Source organism: Macaca mulatta, chromosome 4, assembly GCF_049350105.2.
Source record: "Macaca mulatta isolate MMU2019108-1 chromosome 4, T2T-MMU8v2.0, whole genome shotgun sequence".
Classification (NCBI taxonomy): domain Eukaryota; kingdom Metazoa; phylum Chordata; class Mammalia; order Primates; family Cercopithecidae; genus Macaca; species Macaca mulatta.
The window spans coordinates 14,307,227-14,320,444 of NC_133409.1; the positions used below are offsets into that span (position 1 = coordinate 14,307,227).

General features: G+C 39.5%; 1 protein-coding gene across 1 annotated transcript in view; it reads left to right on the plus strand.

The window, feature by feature from the left end:
• The first annotated feature begins 930 nt into the window (after positions 1-930).
• Positions 931-13,218, plus strand: part of LOC700544 (uncharacterized) — a 151,273-nt gene continuing 138,985 nt past the window's right edge. The window contains 4 exon segments of the mRNA XM_015137604.3: positions 931-1,063; positions 2,081-2,238; positions 5,988-6,140; positions 8,628-8,729. Of these exon segments, the coding sequence (XP_014993090.3) occupies positions 2,086-2,238; positions 5,988-6,140; positions 8,628-8,729 (408 nt within the window). The 5' untranslated portion in view covers positions 931-1,063; positions 2,081-2,085.

Genomic DNA, 13,218 nt, shown 5'->3' on the forward strand with positions numbered 1-13,218 from the left:
AACTTTATTCTACTGAAATAATTAATTTCGCTTTCTCGAAGACGTCTCTGTTTACTATTTCATATTCACTCTGGAAGTTCTTGTCTTTACCATCTTGTTCAGAATTTGTGCTCTCTGATTTAGATCCACTTTTTAAATATTAGGTAATGTTTAATGAGGGTCTAATATGTGCCAGGTACTTGTCCTAGGCATGCAGCAAGGATACGGCCTTTGCTGAAAAGTAACTGGGTCCTCGGCTGGTAGGAAGATGGGTAAGTAAATATTCAACTGAAATACAATGGGGTAACAAAGCACAGGATAAGTATAAGCATAGGGTAAAGAGAGTCACAGAGAGGCCCTAAGTCAGGCTAGAGGCGTCAGAAAGGAGTAACATGATCACATTTCCATTTTGGAAAGATTATTGTTTTTCTACACACATCTTTCCCTACTTCTCTTTGCCTTAGCTCAGAGACACCATCATCCACGGAATTGCCCAAATCAGAAACCTGGCTTCATCCTTTCCCCACACCCAGCCAGCCACTATGGGCTCTGCCTCTGATACATTTCTCACCAGTCACATGGTGTTATAACAATCTGCTTGTAAGTCTGGGTCTTCTAGTAAACCGTGAGCTCTTTGAGGTTGTATCCTGTCTTATTCCTCTTTGTATCCCTAGCACCTCACAAGTGCCTTGTCCATTTTGGATCCTTGATCAAAGTAGACCTGTTTGGAGGTTAAGGCCACTCAGAGTCAGTAACAGTACTAAGTCTCCGAGCTCCAAATGTAACCCCTCATCATTGGGCAGGTTACTGAGGCTCCACCTCTACTTCTATTCTTCCCTCCCAAAGCAAAGGGCTGCTCCTGAACCTGAGTCTGGAAGCTTCTGTGAGAATTGTGTTGATGTTTGGCCTCTTGGTCTTGCCCTTCTGTAGGCCCTTCAGTATTTGCCCATCTCCAAAGTGCTAAGTGTAGCTGTCAACCAAGTCGCTGAAGTTGGTCAGAAAAATGAAAAGGTCTGTGTCAATGACATTGACCCTGACATTCAGGGTCCTGCGTCTCCTGACCCTGTGGATACCAGCATTTCTGGTAAGAAATTAGTCTTCTTTCCCCTCGGGTAATGTGGAGCAAAGAAGATTGTAATTTTAGACTTATGCTGGTTGTCCCATGATCTTGCTAAAAATTGTTCTATATACCAAAAGGTTTTATCTTCTTAATAGACAAATCTTAATTTAATATTTTCAGATGGGAAAAAATAACAAACACTTTTTAAGACATGTTTTAATCTCTGTCTTTATAATTAGCAAGTTAAGAGTGAGAGAAAAAAAATGGACTTAAAGTCAGCAGTACTGGGCTCTAGGCTTGTTCCTGTCCTGGCCTCACTGTGGGCCTGAATTTCATTTCCTTGGCCCTCAATTTGGTCATCTCCATAATACACCTTTCAGAATCAGTGATCTCTAAGGCTCCTTCCAGTTTTCATATTACATAAATCTAAAATAATTTCTTCATCTGAATAAAATTAATGCAGTTTTCCTGCCCTTACCTTGTGTTATAGATGACTAAGAAACCTGATAAGATTTCTACTCTGAGTGACATTCTTGCTTGGATGCACAGAGTGTCCTGGGAGTGCCTGGGAGAGGTAGCCAAACCCAGCTGTGGGGCATCTGAGAAGGCTTCTTGAAGGAGGGGAGTTCAAACTGGGTCCTTAGAGATGAGGGGGAGCTAGCTATGTGAAAGCAGCTGAAGGCTCTCACCTTCTTCTAATTTGTTGGATAAATTTATAAATAATGTTCTTCATTTACCACAAAGTAGACAATTCTGCTCCAAGTCATTCCCCAAAAGGTCTGTTGGGTTTCTCCTGTAGGCTGTGAGATGGCAAGGAGTCCTTGCTGCCTCCTGCAAAAGCCCAGCTCCAAGAATTTGTCAGATCCACCTGGCCAAGTAGGGTGCAGACTGTAAATTGCGGCAGAAAATGTTGGCAAAGGAGCAGAATGGGCATCCCGTCAGTAGAGGAGCTCCTACTTCTAGCTGTCTCAAAGGACTCTCCATTTTCTCTCCCTGACAGTATTCATTGGTCTTAATGCTCTTGATTTTGGTTTTCTTCAGGGCCAATGAGAACAGAAGCTGCTTTTGTCCTCCCCCAACACACAACAGAAACAGGAGAACTGAAACCTCAGCTGAAGCTCCTGCTCTCCCATTTCGATATCCCATGTGACGTGGAAGAGCTGTGGGACTCTGCTAAGGAAATGGAACTTTTTTCCTTGGTATTTGATATACTCTTTCTTAATACAAATATAGGTGTTCATGAAAGAAAGCACTGCTATTTTCCACAGAGTTGCACCTTTTACTACCAACAATTGTTTCGAGAGTGATCATATAAAGTAGTAATAGGTGAAATTTTGATTAGCAGTTAGGAAAAGTTTCCTCTGTAAGAGTAATGGGACTCAAATAGTGAACCCAGAAGGATTTCAGGACTTGTTTTTCTGCAGAACTTAAAGCAAAAGTAGTGTATGGTCTATAGTAGATGATGTAAATATTTGGCAAATTTGCTTGGCAGAGTTGTCAATTGGAGGGCAAAAAAGCCCTCCAATTCTCAAAATGTATTGCAATAGCTTTCCTTATTGACAAAATGCTTTATATTTAATAGCAGGTACCTTGTGTAGTGATGTTTAAAGTCATGCAGTCTTCTCTGCTATAACACAGTGTTGTACTTCCTGAAATGAAGACAACTCATATTATCAAAAGCCATGTTAAAACTTGTTTCAAAGGGGGCTGGGCATGGTGGTTCATGTCTGTAATCCCAGCACTTTGGGAGGTTGAAGCAGGGGATCACTTGAGCCCAGGATGGGCAGCATAGTGAGAACCTGTCTCAAACAAACAAACAAACAAACAAAACTTGTTTCAAAGAGAAGAATAGGACTATAGGTAGATAGCTTCAGATTTTAAAAAATATTTTCTTGAGATGGAGTCTTGTTCTGTCACCCAGGCTGGAGTGCAGTAGTGCAATCTCAGCTCAGTGCAATCTCTGCCTCCTGGGTCCAAGAGATTCTCCTGCCTCAGCCATGCCCAGCTAATTTTTGTATTTTTGGTAAAGATGGGGTTGCCATATTGGCCAGGCTGGTCTTGAACTACTGGCCTCAGGTGATCTGCCCGCCTTGGCCTCCCAAAGTGCTGGGATTACTGGCATGAGCCACCGCACCTGGCCAAACTTCAGATTTATAATAACAAAAATTTCAACAATAAAGATTTTTCTAGCTCTAGCTGTATATTATTTGCAAGTATACATATTTCTAGGTAAAAATAAGAAATTGATGGATCCAAACAGGTAAAAATAAGATCTGAATAGTTTTGAATGCTCTTTATGTAAGAAGTAAGCTACTGTCTGTGCTATCACCATTTGCGTGAGTTTGAAATTTCACTTGCATTTCCATTTGTTCCAGCATAATTTTACCAGGATTTTGTGTGTGTGTGTGGAGGGGGTGTTTTGTTTTGTTTTGTTTTTAGGCAGAGTCTCAATCTGTCACCTAGGCTGGAGTACAGTGGCACAATCTCAGCTCACTGCAACCTCCACCTTCCAGGTTCAAGCAAGTCTCCTGCCTCAGCCTCCCAAGTATCTGGGATTACAGGCATGTGCCACCATGCCCAGCTAATTTTTGTATTTTTAGTAGAGACAGGGTTTTACTACATTGGCCAGGCTGGTCTTGAACTCCTGACCTCAAGTGATCCTCCTGCCTCGGCCTCCCAAATGGCTGGGATTACAGGCATGAGCCACCGCTCCCGGCCCAGAATGATTTTTATTAGTGTGTAACACAGACAGCCTCTTTAAGCTCACTGGAACCAGTGGTATCACATGTCCTCTTGTCTCCTTGAAGGTGATGATGTTTAGCTTTTGCCTTTCTTTTCATGCCACCAGCAGCACTATCTCCAGCAGAGTGTTTCTGTGGGAGTGTCCTCACCCTTATTATCATCAAGGATTATGATAGGCGAAACACAGAATCAGAATATGATGGTGTTTAAGAAGAACCAAAAAAAATAAAGGTTAATTATAGCCCAGGAGACTATTATTAATGATAAACGAGAGAACACAAGCCTGGCGGAGCACTCCAACAAAGCCATGTTTTTCCCAAAGAGCAGCTTGTCTCCTTTTTATGGTGATAATTTCCACTTTTAATTTTCTTACGACAGTATTAGGTGAAACACTAATTGTGTTCCAAGATAACCAATCACATTACATCAACTTTTTTGCCTAGGAAGAGTTCCTGTGTTTAGGTGCTGTTTATTCTGATACTCTAATGCCTGAGAGCAGGGTCAGCAAACTACAGCCCTCACCTGTTTTCTTAAAATAAAGTTGTTTTGGAATACAGCAGTCTTAGGTTCATTCAGGCTGCTCTAACAAAATACCATAAACGGAGTGGCTTCTAAACAACAGAAATGCATTTCTTACAGTTCTGGAGGCTGGAAAGTTCAAGATCAAGGTAGTCTGATGTCTGGCGAGGGCCCACTTTCTGGCTCATAGGTGGTGCCTTCCTGCTGTGTCCGCACATGGTAGAAGGCAAGAGTCTCTCAGGCTTCTTTTATAAGGGCACTAATCCTATTCGTGAAGCCTTCACCTTCATGACCCAATCACCTCCCCAAATTCCCATCTCCTGATACCATCACTTTGGGTTTAGGATTTCAACACATGAATCTTGTGGGGACACAAACATTCAGACCCTAACAACAGCCATGCCTATTCATGTATGTATTTTCTATGGCTGCTTTCACACTACAACAGCAGACTTGAGTAGCTGTGACAGAGACCTTGTGGTCAGTAAAGGCTAAAATACTTACGATCTGGCCCTTTAAGGAGTTTGCCAACCCAGTCATAGGCCAGCACTGTCTCACTGAACTTACAGAAGCGATGGAGCGTTCTGCCTTTGCACTGTCCCACGTTAACCACTAGTCACATACACTAATAGTTATCTGAGCACTTGGAATGTGGTTAGCGCAACTGAAGAACAAGATTTCAAATTTTGTTTAATTCTAATTAATTAATAATGTTAAACAGCCACATGTGGCTAGGGGCAACAGCACTGGATAGCCCAAACTCAGAGGTAGCAGCGTTATTACTAGAAGAATCTTCAGCTCTGTGACTCACAAATTTGCTCACTCATTCCAGAAACCTTTGTTGAGGCCCTAGTATGTGTCAGCACTGTGGTAGGTTCTTACTGTGTGTGTACATGTGCACGCATGAGTAGTAAAATAACATAACGAAATTTACCATTTTAGCCATTGTAAGTGTTCAGTTCAGTGGCATTAAGTACACTCATGTTGTTGTGTGGCCACCACCTTGTGGTGAATTCTTGACATTCATAGTCTATACCCTGAATGGGGCTCACCATGTAGTGAGGAAATCCTGACCCAACGTGGCAAATATAATGATAAAGGTGCCACCACAGGGGCCCACCCTGGAGGGGGAAGAAGGAATGTTTAGCATTTTGACAGTAGGAATTGATGTTGTAGAAAGCACTTGTAGCCTCAGTCTGAAAGTAAGCTATGAAAGGAATAGGTTGAGATGCCTTAAAGAGTTTAACAGGTTCTAGCATCTGGACTCCTCTCTAGCCACATCCTTGTCAGGCCTCTGAGAGCAGGATTTATTTAATCCTTAGATAGTCTATAATAGTTTATTGGGTGGTCGGAAAAAGTGAATGCATTTCCAAAGGTAGACAATTTACTTCTCACTTATATTTAGGTTCCAGTTCAAAATATATATAAATAAATACATTAATATATTTCCAGTCGCTGGAGCAGACATTCAGAACAGGTAATACACACAATTATGGTAATGAGCTGACTGAGAACATGCGCCACACAGGTATGCCCATTTAAGGTCTTGTCACTGTCACAGAGTCGTGTTTTATAAATTAGTTGGATTCCAAGGCTATTTCAAAGACAATCAGTAGCTGTTTTTGAAATTGCCCACTCTCTGAGACTTTTTTTTTCTGGGTTCCACTTCTCACTTCATCCTGTTTAGGTTTCCCAAAAATTTCAAAGCATCTTCATGGAGCAACAGAGATTGCAAACGTTTCCAGACTATGAAGCTGGAATAGCTAAAGCAGATAATTTGGGTTTGGCAGGGCCCAGAATGACCCTGAAAAAGAGAGCCAACTGGATTTCCTTCATAAAGGTAAGGAGACTTGTGGTGATAGTCATCTATCGGTGATGTCAGCAGTGTCACAGTGTCATCTAAGCAGGCTAGGCAACTTGGCAGCACCAGGTTTATGTTGTCCCTGTTGTCCTCTCTCCTTAGTGCCCTCAGCAAACTGTCCTCTTTGACTAGGGGAGACGCTTCCGTGTCCTCAGTTGAGGCAACTCAGAGAACCTGGCCTTGTGTGCCACACTCTTCCAGCTCTTTGCCTGCCTTGGCTCTGTGTCGAAGTTTGCTATGCTGATCTGCCTTCCCTGAAGGCTTTCCAGATGCCTGTACCCCACTCTGATGGGCCCAAACTCCCTGCTTATTACTAATGATCTCAGATACTTGGCAAGAGCTAAGCTTATTATCCAAGGGTGTGATTGACTTGTGTAAATCCAATCGTTGAGTCAAAAACTATTTATTTGGTACATATTGTATATCAGGTATGGCCCTTCATGCTGGAGATACACAATTCACAAACAATATGCAAGTAAGCAAACTAAATAAGATGATTTTAGGTAGTGCTAACTATGGTCAGTTCCTGTTATTCAAGGTAGTTTTGCTCTGGAAAGTCACCATGAACACTGAGTTAGCAAACATTGAATCGTTACCTCTAGGGGAAATAGAGTTAGTTCCTGTGAACCTCTCATCGGAACACTCATCAATACATAACTGTTTTACGTGTGTTTCTGTTTAATGACATCTTATTTAAAATATATTGTTGATTCATTAACATTGAACTAATGACTAACAGCACTATAATTCATGCCTGAATGAAGCTTATCTAACACATGTAGTTTTTCCGAAAGGCACATCACACAGCCTTCTTATGCTTAGAAACATTAGACATTACTTTGGCACTACCCATGGAGACCATTTTCAACAGTAAAATGACCACCAAAAAGCACAAAAATGTGAAGAATGTGGCACTAAACGGACCACGAAAAGGATCCTTGTTAGTAATATGCAAGCAGAAACAAGAAGACAGAGTGTTGCCTTGTTCAAATTGAGTTGAGAATATGCGCATAGGGTGACGCAAATTTTCACTACCCTGCACACGCCTATGAGTGACTATGAAAGCTCCACTAGTATTGAGTTTTGGGTCACAAAAAATGTTAGATAGTAGGCAAAATCACAAATGTGGAATCCACAAACAACAAGGATTGATTGTATTATGAAGAAAAGAAAAATCTGGGCCAGGTACGGTGGCTCATGCCTGTAATCCCAGCACTTTGGGAGGCCAAGGTGGGCGGATCATGAGGTCAAGAGATTGAGACCATCTTGGCCAACATGGTAAAACCTCCTCTCTATTAAAAAAAAAAATACAAAAACTAGCTGGGTGTGGTGGTGTGTGCCTATAGTCCCAGCTACTCAGGAGGCTGAGGCAGGAGAATCACTTGAACCCAGGAGGTGGAGGTTGCGGTGAGCCGAGATTGTGCCACTGCACTCCAGCCTAGCGACAGAGTGAGACTCCATCTCAAAAAATAAAATAAAATAAAATAAATCTTGTATGATTGTTTTAGTCTATTCAGGCTGCTTTAACAAAATACCATTAACTGGGTAGCTTATAAAGAACAGAAATATATTTCTCACAGTTCTGGAGACTGGGAAGTCCAAGATCAGGGGGCCAGCATGGTCAAGTTCTGGAAGGTCCTCTTCCAAGCTATAGACTTCTGACTTCTCCCCATATCCTCACACGGTGGAAGAAAAAAGCCAAAGTCCCTCAGGCCTCTTTTGTAAGGGCATGAATACTGTTCATGAGAGCTCTACCATCATGATCTAATCGCATCCCCAAATTCTATTACTAATGCCATCACCTTGGGCGTTAGGTTTCATCATTTAAATTTTAGAAGAACACATTCAGACCATAGGAGTAAATAAAGATAGACTGAGAGAAATCAAAGATTGCTCCTAAGTCCATTTAGTGCTTGAGGAACAAGGTAGTCCATGTAAGGGAAGCTGGACTTTCTGTTTTAGATGGTTACGCTTGATATCCAAGAATAGATATCAAAGGAGTAGTTGGATATAATAGGCTGGAGTTTAGGGCTGAGATATAAATTTGAGTGTTAATGGTATTTACAGCAACAGAACTTACTTTTGAAATACAGTTTATTAATATGAAAGATGTTTTAAATGTGGAGTCACAAGGAGTCTGTGGGTGAACTTCTTTTGCCCTGTAAATAAAGTGCAATGACCAACTCTGATGGATTTAGGGTTCCTGCTGCTTGTGGATGTTATGGTGTCATCCCAGATGGATCTACTGCATCTTATAGGCCAGGCACCAACAGGAACTGGTGCTGCTGTCTCCTTCAATGGATCTGTGAACCCATGAAGACCCTTTCCAAAAGCTCACTTGTCCTAGCCAACCTAGCACCAAAGCCAGATACCATTTCAGAAGGTCCTTGAATCTCTTTGCCTGCAACTTTTATTGAGAATCATTCTGTTATGTTGTAACTTTGTGTGAACGTGTTTGTCCACTAGATCAAGCCAAAATGTGATCCGTGGCAAAGGAAGCTTTTGACTAAATTAAAAGAACGGAGAAGAACAGATGCATTATTGCAACTCCAAGCAAAATTTTTGAAGGTGAGAAAATAACTACATTTCCTTGTAGATAAGATTTTTGCTAAAATCATTCACAAAATATGGAATTTTCTTTCCCTTTTTAAAAATGTTGGCATGGATTCACTACAACAGCTTTATTTGAAACTTTCTCTTTTCTTTTCTTTTTTTTTTTTTTTGAGACAGAGTCTTGCTCTGTCACCCAGGCTGGAGTGCAGTAGCACGATCTCAGCTCACTGCAACCTCTGCCTCCCGGGTTCAAGCAATTCTCCTGCCTCAGCCTCCCTAGCAGCTGGGATTATAGGTGTGCACCACCATGCCCAGCTAATTTTTGTATTTTTAGTAGAGACAGGGGTTTCACCATATTGGCTAGGCTGGTCTCGAACTCCTGACCTCAAGTGATCCGCCCACTTTGGCCTCCCAAAATGGTAGGATTACAGGTGTGAGCCACTGCACCTGGCCTTATTTGAAACTTTCTAATCTAATTGCCACACTTTCAAAACCTTGTTAGCTTTCAGTAAAGAATAAAAAATTGTCAAAAAGCTGGACTTTAGGGCCAGGCACAGTGACTCATGTCTGTAATCCCAGCACTTTGGGAGGCAAAGGCAGGAGGATTGTTTGAGCCCAGGAGTTCAAGACCAGCGTAGGCAACAAAAAGAGACTCTGTCTCTACAAATTCTTTTTTTAAAAAATTAGCCAGAAGTGGTGAAATACACCTGTAGTCCCAGGTACTCGGGAGGCTGAGGTGGAGGATTGCTTGAGCTCAGGAGGTCAAGGTTGCAATGAGCTATGATTGCATCACTGTACTCCAGCCCGGGTGAGAGCATGGGACTCTGTCTTAAACAACAACAACAACAAACAACAACAACAACAACAACAAAAGCAAAACCCAAAAAACTGGATTTTAGTCCAGTTTTAACACCAACTCTCTGCGCAGTATTTGTCTAGTCATGTAACCTCCTTTAGCCTTAGCTTCTTTATTTGTGAAACAAAATATTAAACTAAATTATCTTTTAAAATATTTTAATTGACAAAAATTGTACATAATTATGGGGTACAGAGTGATATTTTGATACATACAATGTATAATTATCAAGTCAAGGTAACTAGTATATCCATCTTCTCAAACATCTATTATTTATTTGCCCTGGGAACATTCAAAATCCCCTTTTCTAGCTATTTGAAAATATGCAATAAATTATTGTTAACTATAGTCACCTTACAGTGCTATGGAACACAATAACTTATTTTCCCTGTCTACTGATAATTTTGTATCCTTTAAACAATCTCTCCCTATCCCATCCCCCCCCACCCCCGAGCCTTAATAATCGCTATTCTACTTTCTACTTCTATGAGATCAACTTTTTTAGCTTCTGAAAATGAGTAAGAACATGTGGAGAAGATGAGTAAGAACATGTATTTACCTTTCAGTGCCTGGCTTATTTCACTTAACATAAAGTCCTCCAAGCTCATCAGTGTTGTTGCAAATGACAAGATCTCATTCTTTTTATGGTCAAATAGTATTCCATTGGGTATATATAACACATTTTCTTTATCCATTCATCTGTTAATGGATACTTTTATCTTGGTTATTGTGAATAGGGCTGCAATAAACATGGGAGTACAGATATCTGTTCAACATACTGATTTCCTTTTTTAAAAATTTATACCCCATAGTGAGATTGCTGGATCATGTTGTAGTTCTAGTTATAGGTTTTAGGGGGACCTCCATACTTTTTTCAATAATGGCTATAGTAATTTATAAGTCCAACAGTGTATAAGAGTTGTCTTTTCTCTGCATCTTTGCCAGCATTTGATTTTTTTTTTTTTTTGTCTTTTTGTTAATAGCCATTCTAACTGGAATGAGATTATATCATACTGTGGTTTTTGATTTGCATTTGATGATTAGTAATGTTGAGCATTTTTTCATATACTTCTTGGTCATTTGAATGCTTTCTTTTGAGAAATATCCATTCAGGATCATTTTCCCATTTTTAAATCAGATTATTTGTGTGTGTGTGTATGTTTGTGTATTTAGTCTGATATAATCCCACTTGTCTATTTTTGCTTTTGTTGTCTGTGCTTTGGAGATTATATCCTTAAAATCTTTCCCCAGACCAATGTCCTGAAGTATTTCTCCTTTTAGTTTCTTCTAATAGTTTTATAGTTCAGAGTCTTATATTTAAATCTTTAGTCCATTTTGAGTTGAATTTTGTATACGGTGAGAGATAAGGGTCTTGTTTCATTTTTCTGCACATCCAGATATCCAGTTTATCCAGCACCATTTATTGAAGAGACTGTTCTTTCCCCAATGTTTGTTTTTGGTGCCTTTGTTAAAAATTGGTTGGCTGTAAATATGTGGATTTATTTCTGGGTTCTCTATTCTGTTTCATTGATCCATGTACCTATTTTTATGCCAGTACCATGCTGCTTTAGTTACAGTATATTTACAGTGTATTTTGAAGTCAGATAATGTGATGCCACCAGCTTTGTCCTTTTTAGTCAGGATTACTTTGTTTGTTTGGGTCTTTTGTGGTTCCACACACATTTTAGGATTATTTTTTCTATTTCTGTGAAGAACGTCAGTGGTGTTTTGATAGGGATTGCTTTGAATCTGTGGATCAATTTGGGTATGGTCATTTTTAACTATATTAATCTTTTCAATCCATGAACATGATATTTCTTTCCATTTTTTTGTGTCTTCTTCCATTTCTTTCATTGGTACTTCATAGTTTTATTGTGGAGATCTTTCACCTTCTTGGTTAGTTTTATTCCTACATAATATTTTTTATAGCTATTGAAAATGTAATTGCTTTCTTGGTTTCTTTTTCAGCTAGTTTGTTATTGGTGTATAGAAATGCTAATAATTTTTGTATGTTGATTTCGTATCCTGAAATTTTACTGAATTTGTCTGTCAGTTCTAAGAGTTTTTGGCAGAGTCTTTAGGTTTTTCCACAGATAAGATCATATTGTCTTCAAAAAGACAATTTGACTTCCTTTTTTTCCAATTTGAATGCCCTTTGTTTTTAATTTTGCCTAGTTGCTCTGGCTAGGACTTCTAGTACAGTGTCAAATTGTAGTGGGGAAAGTAGACACCTTTATATCATTCCAACTATTAGAGGAAAAGCTTTCAACTTTTCCTCATAATGTTAGCTGTAGGTTTGTCATATGTAGACTTTATAGTGCTGAGGTAAATTTATTCTATGCCTAATTTGTTGAGAGTTTTTATTATGAAGGGATGTTGAATTTTATCAAATGCTTTTTCTGTGCCTATTGAAATGATCATGTATTTTTGTTTTTAATTCTCTTTGTGTGATGTGTCATGTTTATTGATTTATGTATATTGAATCATCCTTGGATTGCTGGGATAAATCTCACTTGATCATGGTGTATTAATCTTTTTGGTGTGCTGTTGGATTTGTTTTAGTACTGTTTTGTTGAAGATTTTTGCATCTATGTTCATCAGGAATATTAGCCTGTAGTTTTCTTTTTTTTTTTTTTTTTGTTCTGTCCTTGTCTGGGTTTTTTATTAGGGTAATATTGGCCTTGTAGAATGAATTTGGAAGAATTCCCTCCTTTTCATGTTTTTGGAATAGTATGAGAAGAATCCACATCAATTCTGTAAAAGTTTGGTAGATTTGGCGATGAAGTCATCCAGTTCTTGGTTTCTCTTTGTTGAGAGACTTTTTGTTACTGATGCAGTTGTGTTCCTTGTTATTGGTCTATTGAGGTTTTCTCCTTCTTCCTGGTTCAATCTTGATAGGTTGCATGTGTCCAGGAGTTTACCCATTTCCTCTAGGTTTTCCAATTTGTTGGCATAGAGTTGTTTATAATAGTCTTTAATGGTCCTTGTTGTTTTTTTTTTTTTTTTTTTTTTTGTGAGACGGAGTTTCCCTCTTGTTGCCCAGGTTGGAGTGCAATGGCACAATCTCGGTTCTCCACAACCTCTGCCTCCCGGGTTCAAGTGATTCTCCTGCCTCAGCCTCCCAAGTAGCTGGGATTACAGGCACCCGCCACTGTGCCCAGCTAATTTTCTATTTTTAGTGGAGATGGAGTTTCTCCATGTTGGTCCGGCTGCCCTCGAATTCTCGACCTCAGTTGATCCACCAGCCTCAGCCTCCCAAAGTGCTGGGATTACAGGTGTGAGCCACCGCACCCAGCCTGATTCTTGTATTTCTGTGGTATCAGTTTTAATGTCTCCTCTTTCATTTTTAATTTGATTTATTCAGATCTTTGTTTGTTAGGTAGTCTAGCTAATGGTTTTTCAATTTTATCTTTTTAAAAAGTCAGCTTTTTGTTTCATTGATCTTTTGTATTGTTTTTAGTTTTTAATTTATTTCTGCCCTGATTTTTATTATGTATTCCCTTCTAGTTATATTGGATTTGGTTTGTTCTTGCTTCTTTAGTTCCTTGAGTTGCATCAGTAGGTTGTTAATTTCAAAATTTACTACTTTTTGGCGTAGGTGTTTATTGCTATAAACTTCCCTCTTATACTGCTTTTGCTGTATCCTAT